Source organism: Pavona decussata, unplaced genomic scaffold (genome assembly GCF_977016875.1).
Source record: "Pavona decussata unplaced genomic scaffold, jaPavDecu1.1 SCAFFOLD_181, whole genome shotgun sequence".
NCBI classification, from domain to species: Eukaryota; Metazoa; Cnidaria; class Anthozoa; order Scleractinia; family Agariciidae; genus Pavona; species Pavona decussata.
Window position 1 is genome coordinate 455,435 of NW_028145591.1, and position 20,100 is coordinate 475,534.

At 38.0% G+C, this 20,100-nt stretch overlaps 1 protein-coding gene across 2 annotated transcripts in view; it reads right to left on the reverse strand.

Annotated features, from left to right (window-relative positions):
- Window positions 1–20,100, reverse strand: part of LOC146463051 (DNA-dependent protein kinase catalytic subunit-like) — a 121,228-nt gene that overhangs the window by 28,535 nt on the left and 72,593 nt on the right. For both annotated transcript variants that reach the window (XM_085084882.1, XM_085084881.1), the window contains exons 53-78: window positions 18,353–18,480; window positions 17,152–17,365; window positions 16,064–16,242; window positions 15,234–15,402; window positions 15,027–15,092; window positions 14,838–14,937; window positions 13,868–13,959; window positions 13,693–13,764; window positions 13,225–13,353; window positions 10,979–11,098; window positions 10,511–10,666; window positions 9,912–10,051; window positions 9,114–9,245; window positions 8,319–8,427; window positions 7,477–7,610; window positions 7,187–7,336; window positions 6,506–6,679; window positions 4,587–4,688; window positions 4,348–4,456; window positions 4,050–4,151; window positions 3,747–3,962; window positions 3,144–3,312; window positions 2,609–2,721; window positions 1,122–1,253; window positions 669–848; window positions 316–400 (exon numbers count right to left, since the gene is read on the reverse strand). In XM_085084882.1, coding sequence (XP_084941008.1) covers window positions 316–400; window positions 669–848; window positions 1,122–1,253; window positions 2,609–2,721; window positions 3,144–3,312; window positions 3,747–3,962; window positions 4,050–4,151; window positions 4,348–4,456; window positions 4,587–4,688; window positions 6,506–6,679; window positions 7,187–7,336; window positions 7,477–7,610; window positions 8,319–8,427; window positions 9,114–9,245; window positions 9,912–10,051; window positions 10,511–10,666; window positions 10,979–11,098; window positions 13,225–13,353; window positions 13,693–13,764; window positions 13,868–13,959; window positions 14,838–14,937; window positions 15,027–15,092; window positions 15,234–15,402; window positions 16,064–16,242; window positions 17,152–17,365; window positions 18,353–18,480 — 3,472 coding nt within the window. The remainder of the gene's footprint in view (window positions 1–315; window positions 401–668; window positions 849–1,121; window positions 1,254–2,608; window positions 2,722–3,143; window positions 3,313–3,746; window positions 3,963–4,049; window positions 4,152–4,347; window positions 4,457–4,586; window positions 4,689–6,505; window positions 6,680–7,186; window positions 7,337–7,476; window positions 7,611–8,318; window positions 8,428–9,113; window positions 9,246–9,911; window positions 10,052–10,510; window positions 10,667–10,978; window positions 11,099–13,224; window positions 13,354–13,692; window positions 13,765–13,867; window positions 13,960–14,837; window positions 14,938–15,026; window positions 15,093–15,233; window positions 15,403–16,063; window positions 16,243–17,151; window positions 17,366–18,352; window positions 18,481–20,100) is intronic.

Consider the following 20,100-nt stretch of genomic DNA (forward strand, 5'->3'; position numbering starts at 1 on the left):
ATCTAAAAAAATAAAAATCGGCTGCAGAAGTGGATTTGTCAAAAGCACTGTTACTCTGCCCATATGCATCAGGCATCCATTGATTCACTGAGATGTGTAATGGTAATAAAACAAACACGATTAGGGATACTCGAAGCTCATAATTGCCTTGTGTGAGCGCCGGCTCATTATGCTGTGGTGTGCATCAGCATTAGCTGCCTACTCTTCTTCGATATGTTCAGAACACCACAACACTTGCTGGAAAACAATTCAACATTACATAAGAAGCACTTCATTTAGTAACTAGGGCTTTAAAATTACGACAATTCCATTTACCAATGGGCTGCTGTAGGCTTGTCAAACATGCTGTACTAACAGAGGTTGGGTCGATAGAAAGTTTGTACTCATGGTAACAAATGTCCTAAGGAAATAACATACACTGTTAGATAAACTGTCATTATGCGTACACCACGTTTTAACATGATAAGATATGATATTGAATAAGATCCTTAAAAAATGCCTCGCAAAATAGGTTACTAGGTAATTATAAGAAAATCAAATATAAATTAATGAAATTTTAACTGAAAATTCCAATGCTGCATTCGTATATTTAAATAGGAAATGTGCAGAACCCAGTGCTCGTTATCAAAGCTGACAGAATATTGTTTATAAAAGAGAAAGAAACAAACCTGAATACTGGAGATGAATGCAGGGAAGAATTGTGTTGAGGAGGACATCACGTTATTCACAGCTGACTTGATGTTTGATGTCACACTGACTGCCTCCCTCTCTGGCAACTTCTCTTCAATTTGAGAAAATATTCCTCGAAATAGCACACTGAACAACTGCTTAGCAAAAGTGCTGTCACACTGAAACAAATAGAACAAAACACGACAAAATATATGCAATACGTTATTTACAACAATAAGAACCTCTTATTGCTGAAGTAGGCTTCTGACGTCAATTGGCGGATTGATCACATCTCAATCAAAAAGGTACAGGTAATTGTTCTTAAGGTTGCAAGGTCACCTCCACCGATCATCTACACTAAACATTACATAAAAACTCTCCACTCTCCTTTTCCTAATGGAGGATGGCTTAAAAACCCCAGCAAGTTAAAACAAGTAACAGTTGCTTTTCACCTGTGCTACCGCTTGTAGGGGTGCAACGAGTTCAGAAAACTTGATCTGAATATCTGGCAAGTCACCAGTGCGATATTTCCTGTACATGACAACACGGCTCTCACGGGAAGCCTTCTGCCTCTCAGTGGCTTGCTGTATAAAAATAATAAAGACATTCTTAACAAACGACACTGATAACTACTAAGGTTGCAATAAGAATGACAAGAGCGGAGAAAGCAAGATAGTGTTGGCAGGTGCTTCAGCCCAGCTCCAGAAGATTATCAATGCAAATAAAAGAGAAGGTAAACATAGAGCTCAGTAACCTGCGTTTACTGTCACAAGCATATCATGGAGAAGAAACAAAAATTCTGACTCCTCTACGTACACGTTCGTGACAAGCTAGGATCAATAACGTTGAAAATTATGCGTGGGTCTTGTTTCTGACCTGCACTTCATGATTTTACCAAGTTTGCCAATGCACCTCTACACCATGAAAGAGTCGAGTAGCAAAACCATAGTGTTATAGGCTGTACTTAGAAGGTCCCTAACTGCAAGAATATTTTTATTTCATATGGAGAAAATAATTCGACACACATTTGTGGACAACACTGGCTTGAAGCGTATTGTTACATTCTTGATGGAATTTGCCTGCCGTTCTATTCAATGACTTGGTAATCAGGAGTAAAAATTCACACAGGATTACTTTGATTACTTGAGATAACACACCATTCAGAAAATGATTATATGCATAATTATTTCTAATTTAAGCAATCATGGAAAATTCAAAATAATCTCAGAAGACAGTATTTACTCGGCCAAACTTGGGAACATAATGTCAACTATACCAGACTACAATTAATAATAATAATAATAATAATAATAATAATAATAATAATAATAATAATAATAATAATAATAATAATAATAATAATAATAATAACAACAATAATAATAATAATTATAATAATAATAATAATAATAATAATAATAATAATAATAATTTAGAAGTTTATAAGGCGCAAATATCTATATAAATATATTCAAATGCGCCATCCTAATAATAATAACAAAAAAATAAAAATAAAAAGAAACTTATGGCTAAAATTAAGAAATAGTCTAAGCTAAAAATGCCTTTTCAAAAAGGTGAGTCTTCAGCTTTCTCTTAAAAGTATCAATAGAAGTGGGTTCCCTGATAAGTCTAGGCAGAGCATTCCATAACTTAGGTGCGGCAAACACAAAGGCCCTTTCACCGAGAGTAGCCTTAGGCTTAATATTCGGATAACTAAGCAAGGTGCTGTCGTTAGAACGTCTTGAGTTATATCTGGACACAGGCTTAGAAATAATAAATACGAAGGTGCTAGGCCCCTAAAAATCTTAAAAACAATCAACAGAATTTTAAATTCAATCCTAAACTTTACAGGCAACCAATGAATTTTTAGTGTTTCAGGCAAGGCTTCGTATCAGTGATATAATAATTTATTTATAAGAAAGTGCTTATTTTTGTTTACCTTTCTTAGTATATTCCTCTTTGCCATTTGTTTCGCAAAGAATTCGCTTCTGTCAGTCGTGTCTTTCAGGAAACGCCTTTTCAATCTTGAAATTTCATCCTTCCCACTTGCTCCTTTAACAGTAAACAGCACAAAGCAACTATCAAATGACGTGAAGAACAACATGTTCAGGGTATAACCTGATGCCCTGCGTATATGTGAATACAACAAAAGCATCCATGATGGTATTTAAAGGTAGTCAACTCAATGGATACCTGAATGCTACATTCCGCAAACCGTTCCACCGACAAACAATAAACCTATTCGTTCCTTTTTCAAAGTCTGTTCTTGCAAGCTTGCTTCATTTCAAAAGCTTATTACCACGATTTTCAAAATCCAAAAGCTAATACTAAACTAGAAGTATCAGCACCCTTAAGTGCTACGGAAAGTAAAAGAGGTGCTATGAGTTTGACGTGTTAACAGACAATTGCGGTGTGAGTCACTCGTTGGAAACAATACCAATTGAATAGACAGCGCAGTGGTATAGAAAGCGGACCTTGAGACTGCTGGCTTGGGTCTTGTGAGGGCATCATTTTTTGCCTTCCAAAGTCAGGAGGAACAGGTTTGAACGCCCTTCTGTCGACTCTTCTCTGTGAGGTGCTGAACAGTAATGATGACTGTGCTTGGGTGGAGGTGGTAACAAAAGACTGAACAGGAGTTGATTCCTTAAGCGAGAGAAAGAAAGTAACTGAGTGAAAAAGCTGAATCCTCCCGTGAATGCAGTTCATTTATTACTATGTCTTGAAGTGTTTGGCAACATAATCAAATTCAATGTGAAACTTTCAACCGAGTAGACCATGTTTAATTTGGCTGACAGAAAAACGCGCCTGTCCACAAAATAAAAACGCAGACTGAATCTTCTTTTGTTGCTCTAAATCATTACGGATATAAATGTAATACAAATGCTCCTCGGAGACCGTAACATGGAGGCTAGCTTTTATGAACATGATACCAGCATTGTGAATTAAGAAAACAAAACAAAAAACGCATTTTGTAAAAATGATGAACTAGACTGGGTAAAACACATCTAGCCACCTGCTATGACATAAGCTAAGTTAAATCCAGTCCAAGGGATTAATACATCAAATGGAAGACAAACCTGACTGGGATTAAGCCAGTCGAAGGTCTGCGATCTCCCATGATCCTGAGTTGGAGTGAACTGTAGATTCTGTGTAGCCCTCAGCTCAGGACCACCATCCACTGACATTGAGCCTTGTGTTTGCGTCATCCCAGAGCTAAACGAGCTTTGAGTTGCTGCAAACAGGGGTGTCATCAACACATGCCTCTGTTGCCATGAGTAATTTATTTGGTATTCCTGTATAAAAAGGAGGATTGAAATGTTAATTATTGCACTTACCTGAAAGCATGTCATGGTCACTGATACTGTAAACTCTAATCTCACCTCAAACTTGCACTCAGACAATGGCTGCTCAAACATCATGCGGCCATAATCAGGGCTGAGGGAGGTCAGGTGCAGAATAAGGTTTGTAGTGTTGCCCAGGTACTGTTAAAAGGTGAATTTTGAAACACAACTGAGTCAGTTAAAATTGTTTATGACTCATGGGGATGCGAATCTAATATTTATCATCATCATACTGACATCATTTGTAAACAATAACTTTGGCCAATGAGAAACATGCGTGTGAAATTTCAAGCTCTAATGGGCGTCTGTTTGTAACTAGTTATAACTATATCCAAACCTGATTCTCAGTGTTGGGTGAATACATGGCTCGTAATACTTCAACCAAACGTTCCAGCGTGGTTCCTGGGAGTCGATTCTCATCACTCCAGAAATTTCTTAACTTCAACCTAATGTACAAGTAAATACAACAACTAAAGACCGAGCAGAATAACTATAAATTATGCTTAGTTGCAACTCTTATTATTTGTAAGAAGAAATTAACAAGTATATCACTGCACCAGTAAACAAGTTATGTACTTAAGATCTCTGTTGTCATCTGCAAGGCCTTGAAGGAGGCAATCTTTTGCGACAGCCAGGATATCTGCAGCACCTTCCTCGGCCTGGAATAACTCATCGGCTCTGCAGATAAATGCATCAGACTTTCACAAACTGAACTTTACGCTGGCGCCGTATCCACGCAAAAGTGGAACTTTAAGAAGTTCAAAACATTAACTGATTAGTACTTGATTCATGACTCTTAATTTATCAGTGCTAAATTTTAATTCCCCTTCAACTGCTCCTTTATTGTAATTCAAATAGCTTACATAAACACACCCAATTACATGAAGTAGTGAAAACAGAGTTCAATATTATATACTATAATGACTAACATCGGCGATGTTATACATTTTTCCCACTATTGCAGCTTTCAGAGGAATCCTGATTAGACGATGATGCAAGAACAACATAGACACGGTATCTTAACTGGTAAAGTAACTTTTGACAAGCATTATTCTGGCAGCAAAGAAAATTACAATTTTTCGGTTGAACTTTAAGAGCTACAAGAGAGCCAAACACTTCTTGATATCATTTTAACTACCAAGCCGGCTGTTCAAGGATTGTGGCGTTTCTCATGTAGGAATTAGTGATCAAGCGATGGTATATGGTCTTATGGCAGAAAAAACGGATTTTGTCTCGGTCAGAAACTTAAAGAAACTGAAAGAAAAAGAACTGCAAAGGGATTTGCAGCAATAGATGAGCAATGTTTTTACTGGCACACCCTTCATGAAAAAGATGAAGGCAAGACCCGTAGACGTGCCTTACATGACGGTAGATCCGGAAGAAACGGAGGTAAGCGTTTCAAACCCTAACGAGAAACTTCTTTCAGGCATTTAGAAAACCAACTGCTTAAAGGGGGGGGGGGGGGGGGGGGTTCCTAAAGCCATTTTTCCGCCACTTGACATGTAGTCAATAATTAATAGACGGACACCAAGTTAGTCCACTAGCAACCTGGGGTGCTCTTGCATGGGTATCAACTGTCTGTTGGTGTTCCAAAAATCATTTTCTTTCTTCTATCCCTTCTTAAAACCTCTTCCAATTTCATTCAAATTTAGGTAGAATCCCCCCTTAATAGGATTCAGCTCATGTTTTTTAGCTTTCTCGTCTTCACGTCTTTTTACCAGAATTACAATACTTCTTCTGAAATATTGCGTAAATACATCTACACAAATCTGGCGATAAACTGTCGATTCATCTAGCTTAACATAATTTTACAACGCACTGGATTTTTCAATGCAACACGGTCACGGTACCGGTGACATCAATGACAAGGACGTTCTTTACACGGACTTCTATTAACATATCGCACTTGGTTGCCTTGTGCCTCCAACTGGAGAAGATATGGCCATCCAAAGTCGCTAACACCCAGACTCCTTTATCTTTACAGTTACGGTTAGCCCCCTTAATTTTTTTTCAAAAAGATGTAAACCGCCCAATTTTAAGTAACCCTTACAAATAGCCTCCTAATCATGTTCTCTGCTCTTCAATTGATAACACCCTATTTAGACAGTGAACTACAACGCTTATTTGGATGTAGTGACGTGACTTATAACGTCATCACCCTAAGTTTGATATGAGAGATATTTGATATGTATGTAGTATTTCCACATGGAGTCGCATCCTTTTGGACTTCAAATTGAAGTTCAAGATATTTTGTTTCAAATTTTTTCCGGTGTCAGGCTCTTATTATAATTATATATTACTTAACGGTGGTTCCGAAAGGTCCTATAAAATCAAAATTATACCGATCACCTAATTAATCAAAGGTGTTAAAATCATAAGGTTTTTTTACCATTTGCTCGACTATGTGTTCATTCGTACCCATGTTATTTCTTTGAGACAAAACGTAATATCACGACAGTTGTCTAGTATGTAACAGAATGTAACAGAATACAAACCTGAAAGTGTCGTAAATCCAGATGAGTATATCATACATAAGCTCTCTGCACATTGTGCTTGGATGAGTTACAAAGGCAGTTACTGATGGAAACAAAAACTGGAGTTCTGGAACAGTCAGCTTTTTCAGTAAACGCTGAATTATCCGAAGCATTGCAACCTGGCTTCCTTCATCTCTGAAATATTTTGGTATTTGTTAATCACTTCTTGTATGTGAATTGATCATAAGGGTACAGCTGTTACCACGAATACAAGTACAGTAGAAACCTGCAAACTCGAATTCCCAAGGGAAACAAAACATTCTTCGGGTAAGTGGGTTTGGTGTTGAAGTCCAAGTATCCTTTTAATAATTAATAAAATGCCGTGGTTTCATCATTTTCACAATCACGGGTCAAATTGGTGCAATACGTCTGCTTTATAAAGAGCCTTTTGATAAGAACGTTTAGTTTGGGAATTTCATAGCCAAAATTTTATGAAAATATACACGTTATCAATAAAGATGAAATAGTTTTGCAATTTGGCTGACATTTTACAGTTTACCAAGCGATGTTTTCAGAATAGGGTTCGAGTTATCGGGGTGCTCGAGCCAATAGTAAATGACTGAAAAAATGGGGTCAAATCCAGGCAAACTAACAGTCACAAAAAGTGACTTCATGAGTTCATCCATCTCCTAACAGACTCACCTATGAGACAAAATTTCTTTTAATCCTTTTGTTTTCAGCTCTGTGAACATGTTTGGAATATGCTCTGCTCTGGAACAAACAATCTCAAGGCAGTATTTTTTGAAATCACCATGTACAGAGGGCAGCTTAAACAAGATCTGATTCACAAATCTGAAATTAAACATGAAACACAATTGTACTTTTAAGGTGTTTGCATACATAGATTGGACATCTTACAGTTAATTCTATTGTAAGCATACTCTTGGAAAGAAAAGTCAGCAACCTTTAAATAAATAGACTACTGCATGTACCTGTCGACAATAGGCGGATAGTTGAGTTGTAGTTTGTGTACACACGTGATGAACTTGCCAGGTTCTGGTTTGGCTGAATTAATTAACGTTGACAGCTTCTGAGTGACCATGTCATGTAGAGGACCATCAAATACCTACAAAATATACTGCATATTTTATCTGGGCTTAAGGTAGCGTATCTCACTTACGTTGAGATCATCATCTCAACGACTTTTCGCTGCCCTGAGAACTTGATTGAAACGTTTGGGAAGCGTGCTAATGTTGTGTCGGCAACTTGATACTGGAGTTCCCTCCATTAGAGCGGTTCTCAGTTTGATTGGTTGGCAAAACTCGCGCCCCTTTCTCAACCAATGAGAAGCAAAACCAAAACCAACCGTGACTTGCTCACACGCGTTTTCCCGCGCTTGACATCGGTGACATGTATTTGCTTTGAATTCTGATTGGTTCGTTTTCTGTTTGCATTTGTTGGGATTGGTTAGAGAAATTACTTTGGTTTTGGTTTTAAGACAATCAAATGAAAACTGCCCTAAACTTGAAACTGAGTAAATCGATTGGCATGCTTAACTTTTGACATGCTTAATTCTTAATTACTCAGCTTTCTTGAGAGCTTTAAAAATTCTGTAGTTTAATCATTTCTGGTATGAAGTGCCGCGGTCATTTAGCATTCTACATCCATCATCATATCACCAAAACCACCACATCCACTATCAGCATCATCATCACCATCATGTTTGGCAAACTACTTGAAATATAGGAGGGCTAAGGTGACCTTACAACGGTGGTTTTATGTAAGGAAAGTAGAGCTCTCAGGAAATAGACTAACATAATCAAAAGAAACTGACCTTCTGAACATCAGCTGCTTGCTTCATCAGTAAACCAATAACTTCGGCTGTAGCAGCATGAACCTCTTTGTACTTGAACGTCAAATTATTCACAAGACAGCTGTAAAATCTGTGAATTTCAAACACAAGAAGTTTTGTTTATTCTGACGTTCTCAGATTAGAAATTGTACCCATTTCTAGTGAGACTCTGAGATTTAAAACTGGAAACATCGCAATGATTTTTACAAATATGTGTGATTAAAGAATCATCTAACATGAATAGATTAATGACATGTGACACTCACACCAATACTCTGACATCTGCAAATGGTTAGACTTTCTAGTCTTCTCGGGTAAGGACGATAAAACCGTAGGCCCCGTCTCACAACCCTTGTTTGTAAATAACTCTGTGGGACGTTAAAGAACCCACTCACTGTTCGCAAAGAGTAGGGAACGTAGTTCCCGGTGTTGTGGTCTGGTCTTTGTGTGTATACTCTCATGGTTGGGTGGGTAAATGCTCGGAGATATTAGCTGCATGAGCTACTCTTAAAATTCAAGGGTAAATAAAGATACGATGATGATGATGATGATGACGATGATGATGATGATGATTATGAATACTCCGTAACAACATACAATACTATTTCAAAAGTAGAGAATGATGCAAGTGCTTAAGGGGCGAGCACCTGACCAAATGGATTAAACACTAATCTTAAAGCAAAGAATGCAACGTTTTGTTCCTAAATAAGCAAACGAATAACTTTAATTGTGGCAAACTACAGAGAAAATGAATTGATGTGACATTTTACTACCCACCTGTCTTCATCAATGGTAGAATCAATTGAAATGGGCGAAAGACCATTAGCAGCAATGATACCAAGCAACTGAATACCAGCAGTATTGTCCTTCTTCGTGGGGTCAGGGTTGGAAAACGCATCGAATAGCACCCTTAAAATCATGTAAAAGCTTTAGCAGACTTGCTGAACAGAAGAAATCCTCATGAATGAGGATGATTTGGGCACACAATATAACAAATTGACAATACCTACACGAGTTATTACCTTTACTAACACGGTATACGGTATACAAAACAGAGCAGATACGCGCGGTGATATTTCACTGATGTTGGTTAGCTTATATTGAAAGGAAACGCATACGCAAGTGGGTGATTCAAATTTACCAAATGAAAAACATGTACAATTGTTTTAAAAGCAACAGAAAACGAGAAAATTGTTTGAGTATAACCTATCTGCAATTAACAATCAAGACGAGGGCAGACTACTACTTACCTTCCTGATACTATAACTACTGCAAGCTAAAACACATCAGATAATATACACGAACTAAAGAAGTTTTCATTATTTATCTCATTCCGTAATGAATATACATTTATGTAGTCAATCAAAGGCTGGAGAACCATAAGTTTGCAGCAACCTTACGCGCTATCATTTGTAGTTATTACCTAATTCAGGACCTAATCTAAATAAAGAAAGAATTAGTGGAAAAGGCTTCCTCCATTAAGGGTTTTGCTTGTTATCTTATCAAGAATTGTACAAACAGTAACATAAAAACTTGAAAAGAACAGCTACAGAAAGAAAAATCTGGATCACTTACTTTGTAGGCATGTGGAGTCTGTCCTTCCAGATTTCTACCATGCTTTTTATAATCTCTAAATTGTTTCTGAACACAGAGCGATTCCTGTGTTGAGTTCTTGACATCATAAACTCAAGAAACCTGCTTGTTAGATACCGATCCTGGAAGAAATTAAGGATCAGAAATTCAAGAAAACAGTCAATAAAAAAATAGCTAAATGAAACAAAATTAAGCTTCAATCAACAGTTAAGGGAAGTCGATATCCTTGGTTCAGTAACGTGTCACTCTTGTTCAGATAACCAAGAAGCAAGAATAACACAACAGCACAACAGAAGACATTGCATTTACAACTAACTAACACATGTGTCTGTAACGAGAGGTTCAAATGCAATAACTTGTTTTCATTCTCAATGAAAAACATCGTTTATCATTATACGGAAATGAAACGTAATAAATTAAAGCATCACATTGGTATGCAAGACGTGTTGGGTCTAACGTCTGCAGGTGGTTGTTTTTCTCCTGGTTTCAAGCTTGGGCAAACCTAAATACAGTTAGGAGGTTTATGGCTCGCAAAGCAAGAGTCAATACAGTTATATGCAAAAATCGTAAATGAAACTTACCTCTGGTATTGCTGTGCTACTCCATGACAGCATAGTGACCACAAGATCAAGAGTAAAGTAATTTATGCCTTCAGTGCCTGGCTGTTCAGAGTCTTTCATTCGCAGGATCAGCTCCATCAGAGGAGTAAGCCAAAATTTTGCATATGGTTCAAATATCTTCGAAGGTGATACAAACAAAAACAAGGTCAACGTACATGTAAAATAGGAATGCAAAAGGTGTCCTCACTCTGTCAGTCGAGAAGCAGTTGTAGAAGGCTTCCTATGTCACAGATATATATTAAACAAAGTACATTGTTTTTTTAAGATAAGAACTATAATCATTTTTACCATTTGAGCCAATGCTTTCTCAACCGTTGTTATGAAACCTTAACTGTGTTGCCTCGTCAATGAAACTTCATTCAGTCTTTTATAGATCCACTTAACTTGGTCTAACATGGTGTGAATTTGAGATCAATAAGAAATAAGTACCTTGGATTCGTTTATAACCAGCTTTGCAATAAAAAGGCAAATGTTTATGTGGGTACTTGAGGAAGTCAGCTTTTTGTGCAAAGGTGACATCCAAGCTGGCATCTCATCAGACGGCACACCCTGTAACCAAAAAAAATCGTAACAAAATATCAGTCATAGCCTTTGCCAGAAAAAAGGAGCAGCTCTCCAAATAATACCACGCTGGTAGCTCTTACAACTAATAAAACACATGCAGACTCAAGAAGTACAATATCTGACCAATAACATTTACTTTTGCATTTGCAACGAACTCTTGGAAACAGTTTAATGCAGGGATTCTCGTTGACGGGAAGGGGAAGTGACAGCCTTACATTGTACCTTATCGGATTTGTTTCAGTCTGTGAGTTGTACGTTTTATTTGTCCCTGGTCCCAGTTGTTCAAAAAGCGGATAAGTCGCTATCCAGCGGATAAAATATATTGGTTGGAGTACATTTTATCCGCTGAATAGTGATTCATCCACTGGGTAGAGTTGTCCGCTCTTTGAACAACTATTATCTCTCTAACACAAAGAATACTTGAAAATATTAACCTTTTAAAAGGCAGATACCACCTGATTTTCAGAGATCTGGAAATCTAGTGAATAGTGCAATGCTACAGGGTCCGCCTTCAACCAATATACCATTTACGGTAATGCACTGAGTGTAAACAGATTCGACCTTAACGTAATCCAGAGCGATACATCTTCTCACTCATACAGATGAGATCTTTTGAACCTTTCACAGGTCAGTTTTAAAGTCCATAGTGTGAACGACGGCAACATCAATGTGTTCTAAACATGTTTTCTCAGCGGCTACCATCACGTGCTAAAGGTCTTGCACAAACGAAATCACTCTCAGGCAAAAGGCATGCAAGAACTCCTAAATTCCCAGCCGTTTTTAAGGATTCCATTCTATTACAAAGCATGTGTGTAAAAGTTCGAGCCTGATAGGTATAAACCCTTTGTTCTTTTATGTCTTTCATAGAATCAGGTTGAAAACGTTCTTCTTGCAAGGAATCATTTCCTTTCGGGTATCAGCATTTGGTACATGGGAGTCGACACAAAAATAAAGTCAAGTAACCTTTTTTTGTGCACAGGATTTGTGAACACAAGGGACATGCTGAGGCTTATACAACATCTTGGCGTTAATTTAACTGCTTCTTTTGTCTGTGACAGAAGTAGAAGCGAGAGCTGCTATTTTATTGTTTATCTGGTGTCTGTCGTATTGCTCAAACCCAAATCCAACGTCTTTTGGGCAACAAATCTTATCCAACAAGAGAAAGCTGTGTAACGAGATACATTTGGCCTTCATCCACATGGACTGAATGATATACTCGAACAGCACCAGCCAATACTCGAAGCTTATCACCTACGATCAAGGATAAAAGGGCTGGGACAAATTCGAATTTACGATGTCTTCGTACGAATGCGACAAAAACACGGTACGCGAGAACGAAAAATATCTGTTCACCGACCCCCACCCCCTTACAATGTTGAATCTGTGTAACAAAAGTGCCTTGTAGACTTCAACGTTGTATGGGGGAGGGTGTGGGGGAGTAAAATGCGTTGTAAACAGATAACATGGCTTCTTCACTAAATTCGCACAAAAAAAGCGTACTTTGTAAGATTTTTCCCAAGCCCTTTTGTCCTTGATTGTAGTTGATTCAATTGTTCCACTTTCTGTTTTTTTATAAATAGCTTGTACTCCAGAGTTGATGAGAAATTCACCGGGCATACCATAAGCAAAAACCCTCGGAGAAAGACATCCTCCACCACCCCCCAATTTGTTTTATTTATTTGAATGGCTCAGCATTTTCAAGGACCAAGCTCTGTTGCTGTTAAACACCTTAAAAGCTGTTATCAATCCACTGTATAACACTGATGAGGACCCATAGTTCCATAAGCTACGACTCCATCCAAGAGGAATGTAGGCGCCAACTAAAAGTGCTCCAACTCATTACATCAGCAACATTACATCCAAGTTTGACTAAAATTTCTCTTTCATACTTTGCCTCACTGTGTCCAACACCCAGTAAATCGGTACCCTTCATCTCGCATTCCACAAACACAACTTTGTGTGGCGTGAAAAACTAAGCAGAAACGATATCATAATTAACACTTGTGAGTTCTAGGGTTTGGATAACTGACAACCTAACCAGCTATGTAATGTACAACGACTGTGGAAAGAACGCCAATGGGTCTTTTTGTGGACTGTACATGGTTAGATACCTTTGGAGGTTCTGGTGAGATCTTGTTTTGTAACAAGTGCTTCACCAGGGCGGTAATCTTTGACATGCACTCGTGACTGTTTAGTTCGTCCATCTCTACAGTATCTTCACTCACTTCATACGACTCTTCCTGTGTTAGAACAAAGAAAAAGTCCAATAATGGACACGCGTTGTTTCTATTCTTTAATGCCTAAATCCAAGTTTAAACAACTATTTTCAAGCAGTTGCCAGTGAAGTTATCTTTTTTAACTGAAATGACACTAAAATTTGGTCAACATATGTACACTTCACAGAAACAAAGTGCTCTACCATATCCTTTTGGGGTTACTACGGCACTGCAGACTTGTGACACAATGATTCCTTTGGTCTGAAAACTGAGCTGTTATTGGTAAGGTCATTTGTAATAGAAGTTCCCAAAAGCCCAGTTACGGAAATGCTGTGAAATGCCAATTAGATAACTTTATTGTACCTTGCTTTCCACGCTTGTGCTGCCCCCATTAGGTCTGTATGGAGCGACTGTTACGTCAGTTACTGAATAAGCCTACAAAAAACATCCGCATAGAAAGGAGTAAAAAAAAAATCCTTCCAAAGTTTGCACAGTACTTGATTACCCAAATGGAAAAGTTAAATATAAATAGTATTACCTGGATAGGAGTAGAAAAATCATACTGGCTAACGTCTTCACTGAGGCTACTGTCTGCAAGGTACTGGGAACACATGTAATGAACTGATTGGCCTGATAGAAGAAAAATGATTATTCATCAGTTATGTAAATCCGAGTGTTTTCTTGATAACAGCCTGAAATAGTTTATCACATACAGTAGAGCCGCGCTAACTCAAACTCCCAAGGAAAACCCAAAATAGCTCGAGTTAGCGAGGTTTAGGTCACTTTCAAGTATCCTACTAATAACTAATAAATTTTGTGGTTTTATCATTCTTTCACAATCACGAGTAACTTTGGTGCAATACGTTTGTTTTATAAGAACCTATTGATAAGAACGTTTAGTTTGGAAATTTTAGCTAAAATTTTAAGGACAAAACAAAGGCTAAGGTCGCCCTTTCCATACATTACATCCGTTATCAATAAAGATTAAAGATTTTGACATGTCAGTCAGCTATGTTTGCTAGGTTTACAGACCAACGTTTTTGAAATAGAGTTTGAGTTATTGGGGGAAATTTGAGCTAAGGGAAAGTAAAATTAGTTGGAGTTTGCGGGGAGTTGGAGTTAACCGAGGCCGAGTTAGCTGATAGAAAATGGCTGAAAAAAATGGGCTAAATCCAGGGGAAGTCGGATTTTGTTCCATTTAGCGGGGAGTCCGAGTTAACCGAGTTCAAGTAAGCGGGGTTCTACTGTATTATAAAATTACACTTGTACTTTATCAAGTAAGCGGGGTTCTACTGTATTATAAAATTACACTTGTACTTTACTGAGCAATAACTGCAATACATAACCTGACCACAATTAACTTCTGACTTACGCTGTGCTTACACATATCAGTTTAGAGGCTATAACTACTGTTGCGGTTATTATTACGGTTGTTATCGGAACAATTTATCGAGAAAAGAGCATTCATTATTGTGTAAGTATCGGTGTAAGATAATTCAACACCTCACCAGTTATCCCAGGAGATCCACTTTGATTGCTTTCCTCCAAACTATGAGAACGGGCCTCCTTCCTAATGGCAGTCATTTGTTTTCTTCTCTCAATAGGGGCCTATAATGTGAAAAGAGAAAGATGATAAAAAAGCTAAAATGTGAAACAGAAAGAGATCAATGCGTACTGGAAAGGAATCAATGACTTACGGAGAGCTCCACTTCAAATTCGTAAGTCTTGGTGCAATCTACCAAGTTATCTAACAGCAACTGCCCCTGAAAGTGAGGATGGATATGAGTATAATTTTTAAAGCTCAGAATGGAATACATAAAGCAGTGCCAAAGAGTAGAGACGACAGTTATTGAAGACGATTTGACAATCTAAAGAAGAAAAAACAAAGCTTCACATTCACAAACCTTGACTGGATTCTCAGAGAAAAGAAATGCAACATAAAACTTCAGTTCTGTTTGGGTACAGGAAATCAGAGAAACCAGGCAATTGTAAGCGTAACAATGGTGCTGTCTCCGAAGTTCAAGAGCAACGGTCTCACCACGCATGTCTTCAACTACAACTGCACGCGCTGCCCTGAAAAGCAAAGGTGGACTTCGCATAAACACCAGAAATCAAATGATGTAATGTTTATTTGCTATTATACTAGTCGTTATGAGTTCTGGGTTAGTAGTGGCTCCTCCTATCAATCTCTGTAACGTTTTAATGCCCACCCTCAGGGCCATATTTGGGTTGCCCTTGCCTTGCTCCAGTTGTTTTCCTCCTGCTATAAGAGTTTTTACCACTCCTCAAAGCAAACATTTCCCAAATTCAACCCCACTCTAGATATAGACACTAATTACTTTGTTTGTACTAAATGCAACCGTACAATACAGTACAATTTCTGTTTCGGACCACGAAGGACGGAGAAAGCAACAGATTGGCGCAGTTACCATGAGGTATCAAACAGACGATTGTCAGACTTATGTCACTTGACTAGTGTTGATTGCTTTAGGCTAATGGCTTTGGAAGAGTAGGGGAAACATAATTATGTTTATCCCATGGATGGGAGCGTCGTGAGTCAGTGACATATAAGGCAAATGACGTCAGAAGTAAGGATCTGAGGTACCAGCCTGGCTAGTCAAAATAATATTAATCGCAAGCAGATTTCTTTTGACAAGCGATGGCAAAGTAATTGTTTTCTAACAATTTGTTGAAAATTTACACTAACAATTTTCGGACAAACAAGCAATCTTACTTTGTAATTGCCATAGTCATCTCCTTCCCTGTTTTGACATCTCCTCCCACATAAGCTCTATTGATGGTGGATTCCGGCGTGTTCAGCTCAGACTTGGAGAGGCGAGAATACAATATCTCAACCAGTTCAAAACAGCAAACCTTCGAAGTCACTTGGGATTCAAAATTCAGATCTGACGGCTGCGTAAATTGGCAAAGAAATGCAATCAGTCGAAATTTTACCAGGCCAGTACTTGTTTATTTAAACATTCTCAGAACTTTTGTAAGTGGCTAAGGTGGTAAACATTGAAACAGTTAAGCATTGAGACCACCCTATCTACTGTATTAAGTACATCCTTGTGGTGCCTTTATTTCTTCCTCTATATCATGCAGTTCACATGATTGTCCTTCCTTAGTCTTATAAGACTAGGTACCTCAATGGGCAATGGAGTAGCTGCTATCTTTAAAGGGGAGGTATCGCGAAGTTGAAATCATTTCAAAACTCAAAAATGTCTAAAATTGTCTAGTTTTGTTATAAATTATCACCCCACTGCAATAAACCTTTAGCCAGAGACAGAATAGGTCGGAATGGATTGAAACTTAAAAAATGTTAGGCAAACGTTTTTGACGTTCTCGCATATTTGTTTCCAACATGCCTTTGAACAGATCACAAGTTATTCCCTTCAAGAATTGAGTTCTTTCCTCTCGTTGTTCTGGAATTATTTTGTAGCTATTTTGTAGCTAACAAGAGGTTAAAAACCCATGACACTTCCCTCTAAGTTTGGCACGCACAAACATCCACCATTCTGTATATCCAAGGAAACCAGGGATTTCAGGAAACTAAGGAAAGTACCCAGCTATGAGAATTAATTTGCTACAAAACTGCTTCAATTCCTATTCATCATCAAACGAAATCTATCTTTCGTTAGCCCAATTACAGACCATACGGTGGGACGGATTGCGATATGTACTTGGATCATGACCAGAAGACAAGAAAAGACAAACACAAAACGTTTCCATAGTACTAAAATGTCCACATCCACACATTTTGTGACCTCTCGCTTATTTGGTTCAATGTAGCTCACACAACAGGTGATTGCATATAACTACCTTTGCTTGCTTTGCTTCTATTATTGCTATGATGTCCTTTATGTGATGAAGGTAAAACTGCCTCACCACTGCAGTGGATGTGTTCAGGAGGAATGTTATGCAGACCCGCTCAATCACAGCTCGACGATTGTCTGGACGATAGTCTCGCTCATTCATGAAAATTGCAAAGCACACATCCATGGCTGCCTTGGCTTGATCAGGTGTTAGACCGGGTCTATATGGATCGCAATATTTATTTTCAAAATCAACACCACCATCGGCATGTATCTCCACAAGAAACAAACAAAGCAATACACAAAACAACCCTGACGTTGCACTTATACTAAAAACACCGTTATATTTGAAAAGAAACAAATAAAGTGAAACAAGGGAAACTTGGCTCTTCATCGCCGAGAAATGAGTTGTTGAGCTGGGAAGCTGCTGAAGTTCACATCAAGCACCGATGGAGCTTTTCGGCAACCTGGCGGCTATCTTGAGTGGCAATGTATTCTGACGCCCAGGGGCAAACCCTGTTGTCAAGCAGAGGCTGTTTGTGGGATTGACCGAATTTGTTGATGAGACAGTTAATAAACATGGGATTGTTTCGTTTAAGGAGAAAATAACACGAACTTCACCATACGGGACTGGATAAGCAAAGATGTATCAAAGACTAAACAATCTATTTTCTTTATCATCTTTTGGGTTCATTAAGGACAATTGAGGCCTGTTTTACAGTGAGCCTCCTGCAAAGTTACATCTACCTAGTAAGGTCTCTCCATTTGTAAATGTTTATTTAAAATTAAATTCAAACCAGAATCTTTTTCTCTAGTGATTATAAAAAGGTTAAAGTAGCCTGGTACCAATTTCAATTTTGCCCGCGTTTTTATCGTTTCCCATGGGAATGATTTATAGAAGCGAATTACAAAAATAGAGACTGACAATAATCACAGGTTATATTTGGAAAATATTTAAGAGGGAGCAATCAAACCTACCAAGCGTTTAAATTACTTCACTGCTAATAGCACCAAATTATTCAGCATGTCACATTTATTTAGCAAAATGAATGTACTTAAACCCAATATTTTGCCCTTTTTTTGGTATGAGTTACTCACGGTAGAAAGTGCGCTAAGAAGTCGGCAAAACGTCTGAAAGTGTGAAGTTTTTGCTCAGATAACCTAAGTCAGGTGAAGTAAACTAAGATGACATACTCAAGACGACTTGCCTTTGAACGAAGGCTTCTAAGGACTTCTGAATTTGGTCTTCGTGTATATGTTTACTTTCACGGCAGATGATTGTTATTAGCAGTTCAAGTAGCACCAGACTAGTAGAGGTGACAAGAGCAGCAAGGAGCTAGAGATTGAACAAATATGTTAAAATTATATATGCTAACCATGAACAAACGAGTCTAATACAAACTAAAAGTACGATTCGTCCATTATATAATAAACAAATAAGACCAGTATAATGTTGCAATTTGGCAACCAGTAAATGCACACCATATTACAGCAAGTACAGTTTAAATAAAAACTTTGTTTAAGAGGTCTTAAGTAATTAGCAACTCAAATAACACTTAAAGTTCAAGGAAAGTTTATGGTATTTAATACCTGCTCGCTAACTAATCGGCATTTCTTATGAAGCAAACAAGAAAACAAAAGCTTAAAGGCAGGTGCCCGTTCTCACTCCCCTAGCACTAGTGCTTCACACCTTACCGTCACTTAAAACTCCCTTCTCCCTCTATTTTACCGTATGCCACACAGGCCAGTCAAGAGCGGGTTACATGTAAAAGGTTGCAGTTGACATAACGAAGCACAACAAAATTCAGACATTTATGTTTACAAATTATGTTACTGTAACGTTGAATTTGCTTTTTGTATAGGTAATCACATGATTTCGAGTGCGATTTGGAACAAATAAGCACGAATAAATTTTTCAAAGACTAATAAAATTGCACGAGCCCGTAGGGCGAGTGCAATAGGCCATTTTCATGATGGCGTCATTTTACTACAACTACCAGAATTCATTTCGTTTTCCTTTTCAAATTCCAATTTTGTATTCCCAGTGGACAGCAAAGAACAATAGCTTTAATCAACACGAGGAAACAAAAACCAGAAGGATTAGTGAAAATGTCCTATTTGTAGTCTTTGAAAAATTTACAAGTGCTTATTTATCCCAAATTGCTCGAGAAAAATCATGTGAATCCTTATTAATAATATACATGAAAATATCGACGACAGAAAATCAAAAAAATCCAAACTGATCCAAAAATCAAATCCAGAGTGAAATTTTGGCTGCGCGAGCTTTTAGATAAAGTTCATTCAACTGATTGGCTGAAACAGATTACCACGTTAGTCAAATTCAAACTTTTGCAAGACCAAAACATTCAAAATCAGTCATTTAACTGAGGATTCATTTTAAACCATTCAAACAACTTTTAAAGAAAACTCAGTTTACAATAATCAATAAAAGTAAATGTTCAATCGGTATCATCATGGATTAAGAAAGCTCGTCGTTTACAAGAACTGGACTGCCGTTTTGAAACCTCAGATGTACGCTTTGAGCGGCCAAAGATGACAGAAACTTGGCAGTTGTTGAACGTCTTCATCATGGTCTGTTCCTGAGACCAACATCATGACTGGAGTCATGGAGAAATACTGAGATAAAAAACCTTTTCCTTTGACGCTGCCATCGATGGGCCGGCTGTTGTCTGTGGTAAGCGCACATTTATCGTTACCTGAGCGAGTGGAGCCAGAGTTGCTGTGATGTAGCAAACTGCTATTCGCTTCTTCTCGGCACAGGGGTTCCATAATTTCGTTTGGATACTGCAAGAGAGAGTCGTTGTTGCTCTTCCTCGTCGGCTTCATCGCAGTCGTCGAGGTAATGCACGCTTCTGTGACCTGTGACTTTGACGATATCTGAGCGTTCAACGTTAGCTTTCTTCAGTTTGCTGACTGTTGTTTTTCTTGCATTGTA